The following is a 15508-nucleotide window of genomic DNA, read 5'->3' as shown; positions in this document are numbered from 1 at the left end:
GCTCTAGCTTCGACCCGGGCCTCCCAGTCCCGCATGGGGGAGGACCCCGGGGCGGCCAGATCCGGACTCGGCCGCCAGTCCCTCAGCCTACGTCAGAGCCCTTGTTCGGGAGAAGCTGGGGGAGGGCTGGGAGGAGTTCCGAGGAAGAGGTGGCGAGGCGGGCCTAGCCAGTCCCTGCCCAGCTGAATGTCTGCACCTCCGGCCCCGCCCCGCGCGCTGCCGTCGCGACCAGACTAGGCCAAGCAGAGGTGGATTGCCCGAGGCGAGCCCAGGCTTTCTTCCGGAGCTGCTGGGATGGAAAGGAGGCTGCGCAGTAACGCCACCCCGTCCCACTTTCCTCCGTTCCCTCCCCGCATTGTGACGTTAGCCGAGAGGAACGAAGCGTAAACAGCGCTGGGCATTGTGGGAGCGGGATTGTCTCACGCAGGAAGCCAGGCTCCATTTTAGCGCCGCCCGCAGCCGCCATCTGTTTCCCCTCCCTCTCCCCTCCCCCTTCCCCCTCCCGGCCCGGAGCTCTAAGGTGAAGGTAGCGGCTGAGGCCCTTAGGAAAAAAAAAGCGGGAGGAGGTGGGGAGAGAGGAAGGGGCGAAAAGAGAAGTCGGCCGCGGGCTCCGGGGCTGAGGTGGCGGCGGAGGCCCGGGTCTCGCGGGGCGGCAGGCGAGAGGGCGGACGGACGGGCGCGCGCGGCGGCGGCGGCCGCGCGGACAGCGCTCAGGCGGCGGCAGCTGGAGGAGAAGGAGGAGGAGGAGAAGGAGGAGCTGCATCCTAGGGGCAATGGCGGCCGATAGCCGGGAGGAGAAAGGTGAGTGCGGAGGAAGGGGCACGGCGCTTGGAGAGGGGGAGGGGGCACATCGGGGAAGGATCGGAGGCCTTGGTGGCTTCGCCCCGGCCCTGGACGTCCTCGTCGTTCCAGAAGACTGGGGTGAGGGTTTCTAATGTCGGGGAGCTCTGCCCCCACTCCCGATTCCGTCTACTGGGAGGAGAACAGGCCTACCAGCCCTCGATTGGCGTGGCCTTTTTTAATCGTTGTCTCTTCCATTTAAACCTTCTTTGCCCTTCTGCCTTCCAGGCCCTTATGCGCCGTGAGCAGTTTTTTGCTCTATTTTTGCCTGGGGTGGGATTGGAGAAAGAAAGGGAGGCGTAGAGAATTTTACTGGTTTCCAGTGGAGGCCTGCTGCGTAGATTCTCCACCTGACCTTTCCTTTTCACCCTCTCCTTCACCCAGGCAGATTTCCCCGTCCCTTCGTTAAAAAGCGGATTATAAAGACCTTGGTTGTGCCAGGGAAATTCCTCAGAAGGATTGTTAAATCTGTTTGAATACACACCTCTGTCTAGAGTATTCTAAGCAAACGGGATTGTGGCAGGATTAGTTGCTTTTTGATTTCATTAATAGTTATTGGTCTAGGTGTAACTGGGCAGATCTCTCTATACACGTACACACGTATGTCACATACACAAATACTCAGGTGTTGTAGTTATATTCGATGGTGGCTTTTTTCATCCTAGTGCTTTTCATGACTTCAAAGGTTACCTTCTCCTTTCCTCGCCTCCATTTCATTGTCAGAAAGCCAAAAAAAAAAACCCAGCTGAGTTTAGCAAGGATATGTATATGGTAGATACAAGTTTAGCTTTTGAGAATTCCCTTTTCTCTCACCGTACTCTTTTTTTTTTTTTTTTTTGCTATTTTTGACATCTGTGAATCATAGATTTATTGTGGGAAGGAAACTTGTAGTCATTTAGACCAACCACCTCATTTTACAGGTAAGCAAATTGAAACTCAGAAATTTTAAGTGACTTGCTTTCAGTTTGAGGCTGAGCAGCTAGTAAGTGACAGGGCAGGCATTTGAACCTAGATCCTCTGACTAAATCCAGCTTTCTTCCTTTGCACCTTTGACTTTTCCTATTTTCGATTCTTTTTGAGGCATGGGGTAGGAGACTACCTTCTCCTTTTGAAAATACAGAAACAGTGTGGTATAATAGGATGAACACTGAATTTGTAGTCAAAAGGTCTGGCAGTGTTTGTATACAGTTTTTGCTACCTGTAAGATATGGGACAAATCATTCTCAGCCTCTGTTTGCTCTTCTGCAAGAGGCAACTAGGTGGCTCCATAGATAGATAGCTGTGCTTGGAATCAGAAAGATATGAATTCAAATACAGAGTCAGACACTTAATAGCTTTGTGTGACCTTGGGCAAGTCACTTAACCTCCATTTGGCTCAGTTTCTTCAACTGTAAAATGGGGATAATAATAGTACCTACCTCCCAGGTTTGTTGTTGAAGATCAGATGAGATAACAATTGTAAAATGTCTGGCACATAATAGGCCCCAGCTACATGTTTATTCCCTTTCCCTTTCTATTGTAGGTAATGGGATCTCCCTTGGCTTCTTGCTACTGTACTTTTCCTAATTAACTGCCTACTACACCAGTGGAACTTTCTCTGCTCTCTGTTTTCTGACAATGGATGTCCCTTAAGGCTCTATTTTCTACCCTTTGCTTCCCTCTTCACACATTTTCCCAGGAGAGCTCCTCTGGTTATATGGTTTCAACTGTTTGAGTTGTGCTGGGGATTCCTAAATCTACATCTATCTCTGGTGCACTTTTTCTTATTTTGATGACTTGTCTCACTTCACTTTCAGTATTAATTCATTGTTGACCAAGGTACCATCATTTTTCAAGTCTCCTAGACTAAAAATCTTGACTTTTCTCTCCTTTCCTCATCAAATCTCTTACCATGGTTATGTCCTCATTTACAAATCCCATTGCCACAATCCCTTTTTCATGTTAATTCTTGGACTGTTGAAAGAGTTTCAGCCTGGGTTCCTTGACTCCAATCTCTTAACACTCACCACAACTGCTACCAGAGTAATCTCCATGAAAACAACTTTAATATTTTCTCTCCCCAGCCTTTAAAAAAAATTAAATGTTCCTCTCCCCCAGCCTATCCAATCTTATCTCTCATTGCTCCCTAATAAAGCCCCCCTGGAGTCTCCTTTTGTTTCTTTGAAGGGTATAGTTATCATTTCTGTGCCATTTACTCATGTTCTCCAGCCTAAAATAATCTTTCTCTTCCCCCTCATTCATCTAAATCTTAGGCATCCTTTAGGCCCAACTTCTGGTTCTTCTACTTTCATTCAGCTTTATTTGACTACTCCTGCCCCCTCTTCTCCCCAGCCCACATATACGCTTTCCTGTAATTTCAGTAGCACTTCTTTTTTTTGTTTGTTTTGTTTTTGGAGGCAATTGGGGTTGAGTGACTTGCCCAAAGTCACACAGCTAGTACATGTGTCAAGTGTCTGAGGTCACATTTGAACTCAGGTCCTCCTGACTCCAGGTCCGGTGCTCTATTCACTGTGCCACCTAGCTGCCCCTGCACTTCTTAATGTAACGATATATTCTTTCAGTTTTTCTTGTTTATTAGTCTCATTCCTAACTAGACTATATTTCTTGAAAGCAAAGATCATGTCTTATACTTCTCTATCTCCAACACTGTGCCTGATATAGTCAATAACTGTCCTTAAAACTTGGAGTCTGTGAATTTGGTTATTTTTTTTTAACATTCTGTTAACTATTTCAACATATTTCTTTCTAATCCTATTTATTTATTTATTTTTTTTGCATTTTATCTGAAGAATCTATAGGCTCCACCAGACTACCAAAGGGATCCATTTCATACACAAAAAAGTTAAACCTTTATGTCATCCTTTCTCAAACTAATGTTGGCCACTCTGGCACTTGAAATAAATTCTTCAAACCTGTAATTACTGAGCAAGTAAGAATTTTGGAGCAAAAGAAACAAAGAAACCTTTTTTGTGCTGAAAAATTGACATATAAAAAGTAGGTTTGCTACTTAAAGTGCATCATCACCTTTACCCTCCACATAAACTGGGAATGCAGAGCACCCTTTGAGAAACACCGGTTCATTCGAGAAGATGTGTCTAAAGTCGTAAAGTTTGTTTTTTACAGCTAGATGATTTTTGGTAATGGGTGTAGTTTAGGTGACTTGGATTTTTCTTTCATCATTGTTTTCTGAGACTGAATCTCAGGTTATTATTTAAAATTATTTAAAACTTTCTTCAATGTCATTGCTCCCATTTGATGTAGAATTACAAAATCCAGAAAAGAGTTTGAACATGAAAATGATACTGTCCCAGTAAATTAAAGAGGCAGCCTAGCACCCTGGAGTCAAGATTTCCTGTATCACCCAAATTAACTAAGTGGGCAAGTCATTTAACTTATCTATAGGCACTAGTAACTCAGAGCTGCTAAGCCACATTGGAGGCTGGAAATATACACAGCTAAAATTTCAGGTTCTTACCAAAAGAATAGAAAACAGAGACTGCCTTTAAGTACTGTTAATTCAGCTCGATAACTGTATGGTGAGGAAATGATTATAAATGAAATATTAATTTTGTACTGTCAGAAGTTTTAAATGTGAAGAGAAGTAGCAAATTTCTGGGTTTTAGTCCAGAGTTTAGCAGTAGGAAAGATGGATTTCGTACCCAGGCTTCTTAAATTTAGTTTTGTGACTATGGGGCAAGGAAACCTCTCCTAGTTTCCAGCTTTCATCTGCTGAAATTGGGGATAGTCATGCTTGAATTATCTACCTCACATCATAGTTATTGTGAATATTAAACTATATAATGTGTATAAAGCACTTTTCAGCTGTTATTTTGAGAGAGAGAGAGAGAGAGAGAGAGAGAGTGTGTGGGGAGGGGGGTAAAAAGAAATAGCAAGGAACAATCAGGGACGAGTTATAGTTGATTATTGGGCATGGTATTGATGTCATTCTCAGTAGTATAATTGATCGGTCTTTGAAAACCGTGACAAGATTTTTTGTCCCAGAGACTTACAGTTTCTCACATGAATTTGCCTACTTGTATTTTTCTCTTACATAGATTTATTTTTCTTAGTTGGCTAATGTTTATAGGCCACCAGAAGAGCCAATGACTTAAGTATAGTTATTACTAGATTCTTAGCCCTTTAAAGCTAGGAGACATCTTTACAGATCAGGAAACTGAGGCAAAGAGTAATTAAGTAGCTAGTTTGGAGTTGGTTAATGTCAGAGATAGTTAAAACTCCAAATTCCTGACAATGTCCAATGATCTTTTCACTGTGCTATGTTTGACAGCTGTCTTATTTTGAAGTTACTGAATTCAGTAAACTCTTTGATCATCTTAATGATCCATCACAAACCTTTAAAAAAAGAAAACGTGATATAAACTATAAAATTGTGTTAAGTAGAATAATTTCTGTAATGCAGGTGATGTTTTTGTTTGTTTAATTCCATGTAGTCAAACTCTTAGAAGGTACTGGAGCTCTTTTTTAAATAGAATTGTGTTTATCAGCTTTGTGGCAATAGTTGAATCTCAATTTTCAGCAATTTTTTTTAATAGCAAACCCAAACTAAACCAAAGCAAAGTCTATTTAAAAAAAAATACAGTCATGGCTGCTTAATTTCCTCTTACTGAATCAGTTATACTTCACTTAAATATTTTAAGCATCTGTGATTTCATTGGTATGAATATTCCATCCATTATTGTACTTCACACATTCCTTCTTCCCCCAACTGCCCCCCAAAAAGCACTTTATATGATCTGTAAGAGTTATAGGCCCATTACCACCACCACCCCCCCCCCCCCAAAAAAAAGAACCTCTCCAAACTTAGGTAGGTCTAACAACCAGAACACTGGAAAAAAATGCTGGATTCAGAGTCCAGGATCTGAGGTTCAAAACAAAGCTCTACCACTTATTATTTATGTGACTTTGGGCAAATTACTTAACCTAAGCTTCAGGTTCCTCATTTGTAAAGAGAGGGGGTTGGATTAGATGACTTCTAAAGTCTCTTCCTCTCTGTGAACCTATGGTCTCCTAATCTTGGAAAAGAGACAAAATCCAATCCAGGGTCCATACTTGAGGCCTTTCTAACCTGATAGGACCTGACCGAGCTTCCTTCGGGAGCCTAGACTCATATCCAGCCTTGATAAGGTATCAGTAGTAGGACTTTAGGGGAGAAACACGTTTGTTTCTTGCCTCAGAGTGGTAATAGAGATAATGCTAAAATACATTTTTTTTTCTTAACGGGGGAGGACAAGTATTTTCCTTGTAAGTAGGGTAAAAGCTTTTCTATTACATTTTAAAAGCAGAATTGATTTTTATTTTCCTAAAGGCTATGCGTTTGTAATTCATCACTATAAAACTCAAATTCAGGTGAACCTCAGTTATAGTTGGCTAACAAAACTCACATTTTTATAGTACTTTAAGGTTTACATAGTGTTTTCTGAACAACCCTGTATTATAAACATTGAAAGTATCCCTTATTCCTCAAATGAGGAAACTAAGGTTCATAGAAGTGACTTGATGATCCAACAGACAACGAGTGTCTGAGTTGGAATTGGAACACAAGTCTCTCTGGGCAAGTCACTTAACCTTGTTTGACTTAGTTTTCTCATATGTAAAATGAGCTGGAGAAGGAATTGCCAAGAAAACCCCAAATGAGTTCACAGTCAGGCAAGACTTAAGTGACACAACAACAACTAAACTCCTGTCTCCACTCTGACATTTTTTTAAAAATTATAACAGGGTGCTGGAAGAAGGTATGTATCTTTACAAAAGAAAAGTTTTATTGTTGCCTTTTCTTTTTATATCACAGTCTTTACCCCACTCCCATTTGAACCCTTTCTTGTAACAAAGACGAATATTTTGTAGAGCAGTGGAAAGACCGCTCTGGATTTGCAGTCAGGCTTTAGGTTCAAAATTTTCCCCTGCTACTTAACCACCCATGTGACCTTGTGCAAACCATTTAGCTTCTTGGGGCCTCAGTTTCCTCATCTGTAAAATGAGAAAATCGGGACTAGAATAACCCTTAAATTCCCTTCCAGATCAAAATCTGTTATTTTAGCAAAGCCATTTGACATTGGGACTTTGACTACGTCATTCATACCTATTGTTCTGACCCCTCAGCCAAGAAGTAATGATGTTGGTCACATTTTTGTGCTTATTGTACCTTTGGTTCTGCTTTCTTCATACTGTATTATTTAGACATGTCTTCCAGTTCCTTAAATTTCTCTTTGATTTTGTTGGGGGGTAGAGTGTGAGAGGCCACAAAAATATAGCATTAAATTTATAAATTAAATTTTGTTCATCCATTCCCCAATTAACAGACACTCATTTTTTAAAATTTCTGCTACCTCAAACAGTGCTGAATATACAAGAAAATGCTTTTCCCACTCTCATCACAAGTCTGAGTTTTACCCTGAAGAGTGTTGGTTTTGGAGTCAGAAGACCTGGGTTCAAACCTCAGCTCTGCCACTTGATACCTGTGTTAGCTTAGGCAATCATTTAACTTCCTTGGCCCCTAATTTCTTGATGGGTAGCATGAGCACAATTAGACTAGGTGGCATATCTAGCCAGCTTTTTAAGCCTAATCTGTGATTTTTTTTAAAAATGAAGTTATTTTAGTTCTTAGTGAACTTCGAAACTGAGTAGAACAAAGAAAGTTTCAGTAGATTGGAAGTATTTGAAGTACTTAAAGGTTTTTCATCAACTTGTCAAAAGATGTAGAAAAAATTAAAATACAAGGTTACTCAAGTCAAGATGTTTATTAAGAATCTGATTGTAAAAATAAAGTCCATTTTGTAATGATAATTGTTAGGGGCAACATCTTCCTACCATGTTACTCAGCAAAGTGACTAAAATAGTGGGGATGAAGACTTACTAGCATTGGCTTATATATTCCTTATGCTGTATTTTCTTTGTGTTATGAAATTGATACTGAAATTTTTATCATAAGGAAACCTCACTATGATGTCCTCTGGATCTATGCTGTGGGTCCACCTTATAGATAAGATTACCATACTGTCAAAGGTTCATGAGTAACTGAACCCTCTTAGGGTCTCTGGTCCTCGATGCATCCATCTGCTACCAGTTCTTCTGTGTTTTAGTAGAGTTCAAGTGTATATGTTTTGCATTCATTATGAAAAAGTAATTATGTTTATAACAGAACTTGAACTAAAAGAGTAAAACTGCTGTTCCTAGTAGACATATAATTAGTTTGAGAGAAATGAATGAGTAACAAAACAGCTATTGTTTATTACATTCGTCATTCAAAAGTGGCTATAATATCTGCTGTCTAATATGTTTTACTACCAAGTATAAAGCAGAAAATTAGCTCTATGTGAACTCAAGTTTCCTTTTTTAAAAACAACAGCAACAACAAAACCCCTCAAAGCCTTAATCAGGTAAGATCATATTTTTTTCAAAATCCCTGAGGAACCAAATGGTCTACATAGAATTCAGAGATCTTTCTTAGTTATGCTAGACAGGTCAGGACACTTAGCTACTACCTTGGAACAAACAGATACCAGTTTTTGACTCTAGATCATGTTGTGTCTGAAATTGAAAGAGCCTTGACTTTTAGGACCCAGAAATTCATAGGACCTAGAGTAGACAGAGCCCCAGTGGAACCCTTTGTATTAGATTGACTCTTAGTTTGGGATTTCTTGCTGTTTCTAGGCTTTGTTTTACACATTCTTCTGACTGAGGTAGGTGAATGTGAATCCTGTCTTGGGAGTAGTGTTGGATATTTGATAATTTACTTATCTACGTGTGTGTGTGTGTGTGTGTATGTATGTATGTATGTGTATGTATATGTATGTTGAGGGATGGTATCATAGTGGATAGAGAGCTGCCCTCCAAACCAGGAATATTTGTTTTTCTTTTCAATCGCTTGCTGATTGATACTGTCCGGACAACCTGTGGCAAGTTACTTATTAGTTTCTTAGCATTGTAGTTGCCTAGAGTCTAGGCCACTCTTTAAGACTGGAAGGTTCTAGGGCCTAGATTAATAAGAATTTCTTTAATCTGGAGTTCTACTATATACACCAATAAAAAGCACAGGTTCAGAACTCGTCCCTGTTCCTATCCCTTTGTTGGTCAGCATGGTGTATTGGAAAGAACAATAAACTAGAAGTCAGAAGATTTGGGTTGTAGTTCTTGACCTAGCTCTGTGTCACTTACGTGGTATGTAGCAAGTAAGTGCTTAATAAATTCTCTTTATTCATTGTTTATTTGTTTTCATTTGAAACTAAGCAAATTAGTGGCAGATGTAAAACCGGTGTTCCAAATTCCCAGTCCATTGCTTCTCTGAATACTGAATTAAAATTGCTGAAAATTTTATACAAGGTAGTTCCTTTACATAGATACATATATGTATACACTTACATATATACATATATGTACATATATGTATTAGACCTGGATTTGAACCATAGATCTGCTCCTTAATACCTGTATCAGCTTTGGTAGGTCACTTTAACTCTGTGGACCTTAGATCCTCATTTGTAAACTGTGGGTATTGGACCAGGTGGCCTGTAAGGTGCCCCTCCCTTTTCAATATCTATGAACCCCATGAGCATGTGAGCATAGATTTAAAAAAAAATCATTAATGAAATTTGTGTATCTTAATGTATAGTACCACACTTTGAGACAGATTATTTATATAAACCCAGCGTCAAAAATTATAGTGGCCAAGGAAGATGAGAACTGAGAAAAATCCATTGACTTTTACTATTTGTTTTTTTTTTTTAAATAAGCTGTTTTGTTAAGAGCGTTTGGGGTTAGAAGCCAGATTAAAATGGCAGACAGATGAATGGATGGTGAGGAAGTAGAAGCATTGAGTATATAATTTATTGGTGAAAAAAAAGAAGTGATATAGAATGATGACTTTGACAGGATGTCGGGGTCAAAAGACTTTTGTCCTTTAAGGAAAGGAGAGACAGACCTGAGCATATTGATTCAGCCTGGCTGTTGAGAAGGAGCCAGCCAGTAAATAGGGACTAAGGTAAGAGAAAATGATCCTTTGGGTAATAAAGAAATTCCAAATTCTTCCCAGGTTTTCTTCCATTTTAAAATTAGGGCAAAACTTAATCATCTAACCCTTTGACACAGGAATCATGAAACAACTATAAACACAATTCTTAAAAAATGCATCCATGACCACTTGTTTTTAAAAGAAGGAAAGATGAGAGTTACTGCTCTTCTATAATGCTTTACCTCTTCTACCTGTGTCCTTAATCCCTCTCTATTTGTGATCACCTCTAGAGTGGGATCGTTTGCTCCCATATTTATTGCTATATGATTTCCAGTTTCTTCTCTGTTTTCTTTGCCATTTAGACACCACCTTCTTTCCCCACTAGTCTTCTGCATCCTACCTCCCATCCTTAACACTATATTGAAGCTGCTTTTTAAAAGATTGGCAATCTGTTATCTTTTTACTCTTTTAAAAATAAAATGTTTTAATGCTTTTTGTATTTACATCACTCATTTTCACCCCAATACCCATTCTCTGTTGGATTCTGCCTTGTGACAAAGTGATCTCCTTCAGCACGTTCAACTCACCACACCTCCATTTCTACCATAAGGAAGTTTGTTTCATTATTTTTTCATTGGATCATTCGTTATTTGTTATTATTATGGTGGTGGTGGTGGTTTTTAAAATTTTTAATATTCAGACTTAACTTCCTTTTAGTGAAATTTTTATTTATACATTTATAGCAAATTTATGTATAGTTTTCTTTGTTCTGTTTCCAACTATATCAGTTCATAATCATCTTCCCATCATTCTCTGAATCATTTGTTATTTCTTAAGGGAAAATAATATCCATTGTGTTTATATGCCACATTTTTTTTAGCCATTCCACAATTGATAGGCACTTTGTTTCTAATTCTTTGTTACCACAAAGAATGCTGCAATGAATATTTTAGTATATTTTGGTTTATGACTTTGACTTCCCTTGGAGTATATATGCTTATTAGCAGGATTGCTGGATCAAAGAATTGAGATACTTTAGTTCCTTTTAAAATTCTACATTGAAACTCAGAATAGTTGTACCACATTACTGTTCAACAAACAGTATGTTTTCTCAGCCTGACTGTTCCTATATTGTCATTTTTGCCAATTTGTGTGATGTGAGGTAAAATTTCAGCATTGTTTTAATTTCTATCTCTCTTAATTTGGATTTGGAGAATTCTTTGTGTAGCCATTTATAGTATATAAATGTATGTAATATATAAATATATACAATATATAGTTTTGAAAATTTTGTTCATATCCTTTTTGCCATTTATCCAGTAGGGAATGATACATGTTTGCATCAGTTTCCTGTCAGTCATATATAAAACAAATCTATTTCCCATTCTATAATTTCCTGTCTTCACTGATTTTATTTTTGTAAAAGCTTTTATGCTGTCACAATTATCTATTTTATCATTGGTGTTTCTCCATCCTTACTGCCACTACTTATGTGCCTACTCTCTTCTCATTTTGTAGTGTTATGGATTCCCACCAACCACACTACCTTCACCAGTTTTACCCAGTCCAGGGTTCCTTTTCTCACCTCTGCAACATGATACGTGATTGATGATGTGCTTCTTGAAATACTTATTTCATCCTTTGGCTTCCTTGGCATTACATTTTCCTTATTCTCTTCTAACTCCTTTAAATGGCTTTGATTCTTGACCGTCTGACTTTGTTATTTTTTTTTCCCCCTTTGAGAGCTCAACTGTTTCCACTGGCTCCAGTTGTGACACCTGTGGGCTGATTACCATCAATTTCCCGGTCGTGCTGGTTTGAAGCCTTGGACTCATCTTGCGTCCTTCATCTTCTAATCTGATTTCTCAGTGTATCTTGTTGCTTACTTTTTCACAATACACATAGCCAGTCTGTTTCTTCCTCTTCTTCGCTTTCTAGTCTGGCCCTCAATCACCTTATATTCACCTATCTTCAGTAGTCTCCTAAACTGATGATTCTGATTCTGTTCTTTTCTAATCTATTGTCTTTTACGGTTGGGCTCATTTAGACTCCCTTTCAACCCTTAATACCTTCCTTTTTTCTCACTACATTGAGTAGCAGTTCTTTTTTGGCTTTCATAGATCATATATGTCAAGCCAAAAAAGATTTAGAAATCATATAGTCCAGTTCCCTTATTTTGTACACGAGGAAGCTGAGGTGAAAGGACTTCCCTAGGGCCCCACATCATCTATACTAATGTCTTCTGTTTCCAAATGAAGAGTTTTTATTTTTTACTGTCTGCTCAACTTTACATTACCTAATAACTATCTTTCATGTTAATTAAGTCAGTATCTTACTTTGGCAGCACACATAGGTGCTAATTTTTGCAACTGTGCTTTTTGATCATTTTGCTTTCCTTTCCTGGAATGACTTACTAGTAAACCCCCATTTAAGTTCTCTCAATCCAAATTCTATCCAGTTCAGATTTGTCTTCTCCCATGGAATCTTAAAATATAGTTACTCCAGCATTAGTTTATTATTCTTTTCTTTGAATTCCTACAGCACAAAAGCCTTTAACTAATTCTGCCTTGATTGTTTTTAATATTAATAATTATGGCTTCCCACTAAATTATATACATCTTGAGGGCACTTCTGTTCCCTCACATCACATACCCCAGTGTTGAACACATAGTAAGCGCTTAGTACCTACTTGTTGATATTTACTCTTTCTTTCCTTTTTTTTAGATGGAGAACTTAATGTTCTGGATGATATTTTGACTGAAGTACCTGATCAGGATGACGAATTATATAACCCTGAAAGTGAACAAGATAAAAATGAGAAAAAGGGTATGGGAATTTTTCGTTGTTTTCTAGGAAACTAGCTCTAGTGAAAGCAGATGTAAATGTTTTGATTGCCTAAGAAAAGAGTTTTGACTTATACCTGGAATTTATTAGAAGTACATTTGAGGACATAGAAAAGCAAACCACTAGATAAGAATAATTTTCTTTAGATAAGAAGTGTGTGAAATTTCTCAAATTAAAGACATTCTTAGAAATCATTTTAGAGACTGATTTTCAGGGTATTTTGAGATAATATATTTTAGTGGACAAATTTAAGAACCCAGGGCTTGTTTTTACAGATGATTGTTGTTGACAAGTCTTACTCTTTTTTGTTTTTCCCTGTGAAATATATGCATTACATTTAAAGTGTTTATAGCTTTTAAAATTCTCTTTTTAAGGTTCAAAAAGAAAAAGTGACCGAATAGAAACTACTGAAAGCAAGAGACAAAAACCTTCTGTACATTCAAGACAGTTGATGCCAAAGCCACCTAGCTCATCTATTAGCAATAACAAAAGAATAATTAGTACAAAAGGAAAGCCAGTAACAGAGTATAAAAATGAAGATTACCAGAGGTCTGAACGAAAGACCCGTTTATCAAGTGGCAGTTCCAGAGAGCCATATAAAAGTCAACCTGAAAAGACTTGTGTCAGGAAAAGGGATCCTGAAAGAAGGGCCAAGTCTTCCACACCAGATGGTTCACAGGTAGTAAACATTTTTGCAAGTATAAAAAGAAAGCAATTCTCTGATGCTTTTGTGAATGAAGCATATTCTTTTAGAACTATTTGTGCATCCTGATGGTATATATTGTATGACTGCTGATTCCCTTTTTCTTTAAACATCAGAGAATTAGGCATGATGTGGATAGACGGCACAGCAGATCAAGCCTTTCTTCTAAAGAAGAAGTAAACTCTGAAGAATATGGCTCTGACCATGAGACTGGTAGCAGTGGCTCTTCTGAAGAGCAAGGAAACAACAGTGAGAATGAGGAAGAAGGAATGGAAGAAGAGGAAGAGGATGATGATGATGGGGAAGATGAAGAAGAGGTAGAAGAAGATGGAGAGGAGGAGGATGAAGAGGAGTATGAGCAAGATGAAAGAGACCAAAAAGAGGGAAATGACTATGATACTCGAAGTGAAGCCAGTGACTCTGATTCTGAGTCTGTATCTTTCACAGATGGGTCAGTCAGATCTGGTTCTGGCACAGACGGATCAGGTATATGCTACAGCTGCAAATGAATACTTTTTTTGCGTTGATTTAAATAGCTTTTTTTTTTTTCTTGAATGCATCCAGACTGACTGAATAGACTTCAAGAGGACAATCATAGTATTTAAATTTAGAGCTTGAAGGGATCTAGTCCAACCCCCTCATTTTACAGATGAAGAACTGAGGGCCCAGATAGTTGGTGTGACCTGACCAAAGTCACACAGGTAGTAACAGAATTGGGGTTTGAAACCAGGCCCTTTTACTCCAAGTTCATCACTCTTTTCAGTATACCAGACAGCCTCCCAAATTGACTATTGGCTTACCTTTCATGCAGTTTCCAGGATATTATCAATTAAGATTTGACTGTGTATGTAAGTAGATATAAAATTACGTTATGTTGTCTTCAAATTATTTCACAAGAGTGATAAAGTTTTGAGTGCATTGTTAGAAATTACACTGCCAATCTGTGTTAAATAAATAATGGAGGATGCCTTCCTTTTTTGTAGTGAATCGTCAAAGTTCTTTAAATATAGCAAGGAGATTTGGTATATGTTGTAGCATCTTCATGTTCTAGCTTCCTGTGGTCTTTAAGAGGAAATGGCTAGATGTTTGAATTAAAATGGGTTAAGGTGAGTTGAAGAATAGTGGCTTTTTGATTACAAAACACCTACTATACCCTATTGCCTAGTTTAGTTCTCCCACTTCCTACCTTCTATATAGGCACAAATACTTGTAATAAATGAGTGCTTCATAGATGGGGCCTAGAGAATATTGTATTTGTTGTATGAAAGTAGAATCACCATAAATAATTTTTGCGATCAGTTAAAAAGGCGTTTTAATGATCTACTTCGGAAGCAATTTTATTATATGGAATATATCAGTATTTAACTTATTTTTAACCTTTATCAAGAAAATATTTCTGGCCTTGGAAGTAAGCCATAACTTAATAAACTTTGATAATGAGACATTTTTAATAGAATAATTTTGTCATTAGCTATTTAAAGGGGATGCATTCTTGGAAAACTTATTTTTCAGTTAAGGAGATTAATTTGAGCCTTCCTTAAGTTTATTTGATATCTAAATGAAACTTTCTCTGCCTGAGACCTCTCATGATATGCTAATTAACCATTTGTGTGTAGGAAAAGACACATTAGGATACCTAGACGCATAATCTGTATCAGTCATAATTAGTTTACTTTTGAAATTTCACAGTAATTCACTAAGTTGGCAAAGTTGTTATTGGTGGTGGGGAAGAAGGAAGGGTGTACATTTGAGGAAAGAGATGAGAATGAGTTACCAGTTTATAGCTTTCTGTTTTTGTGAGTGTGTATATATTAAAGATTCACATTTTCTTAACTGAAAGTAAGGTAAATATTCTTTTGTCTCTGGGAAAGTCCTATATCTTAAAATGCTTTTTAAAAATAAAATTTTGCTAGTAGACATTTAAATATGAATTATGTCTTCTCTTGAGTGACACTATTACTAATGCTTTGTCCCATGCTGTTGAGAGGCCAAGGGAAAGGGCTTTGCAGTTACCTTATTAATTTGGCTTCTTTTTTTCTTCCACGTTATAGTGGAAGTAATTGTTAGTACTTTTATAGCAACAGGCAACTGGGGATAGTCTTAAAATCTTAAATCAGGTTTGATATCCTAAGAAAATGAAAGTTGGAAAGTGA

General features: G+C 38.0%; 1 protein-coding gene across 4 annotated transcripts in view; it reads left to right on the top strand.

Annotated features, from left to right (window-relative positions):
* Positions 1-481: 481 nt before the first annotated feature.
* The window catches only part of YTHDC1 (YTH domain containing 1), a 33126-nt gene continuing 18099 nt past the window's right edge, over positions 482-15508 (top strand). For 2 of the 4 annotated variants that reach the window (XM_036763121.1, XM_036763118.1), the window contains exons 1-4: positions 482-801; positions 12533-12634; positions 13027-13331; positions 13472-13841. In XM_036763121.1, coding sequence (XP_036619016.1) covers positions 774-801; positions 12533-12634; positions 13027-13331; positions 13472-13841 — 805 coding nt within the window. In that variant the 5' untranslated portion in view covers positions 482-773. The remainder of the gene's footprint in view (positions 802-12532; positions 12635-13026; positions 13332-13471; positions 13842-15508) is intronic. The other 2 variants (XM_036763122.1, XM_036763120.1) reach the window with 2 other exon arrangements.

Source organism: Trichosurus vulpecula, chromosome 6 (genome assembly GCF_011100635.1).
Source record: "Trichosurus vulpecula isolate mTriVul1 chromosome 6, mTriVul1.pri, whole genome shotgun sequence".
In the NCBI taxonomy this organism is placed as follows: domain Eukaryota; kingdom Metazoa; phylum Chordata; class Mammalia; order Diprotodontia; family Phalangeridae; genus Trichosurus; species Trichosurus vulpecula.
Note: the sequence above shows the minus strand (reverse complement) of the source record. Positions and strands in the feature narration are given on the sequence as shown.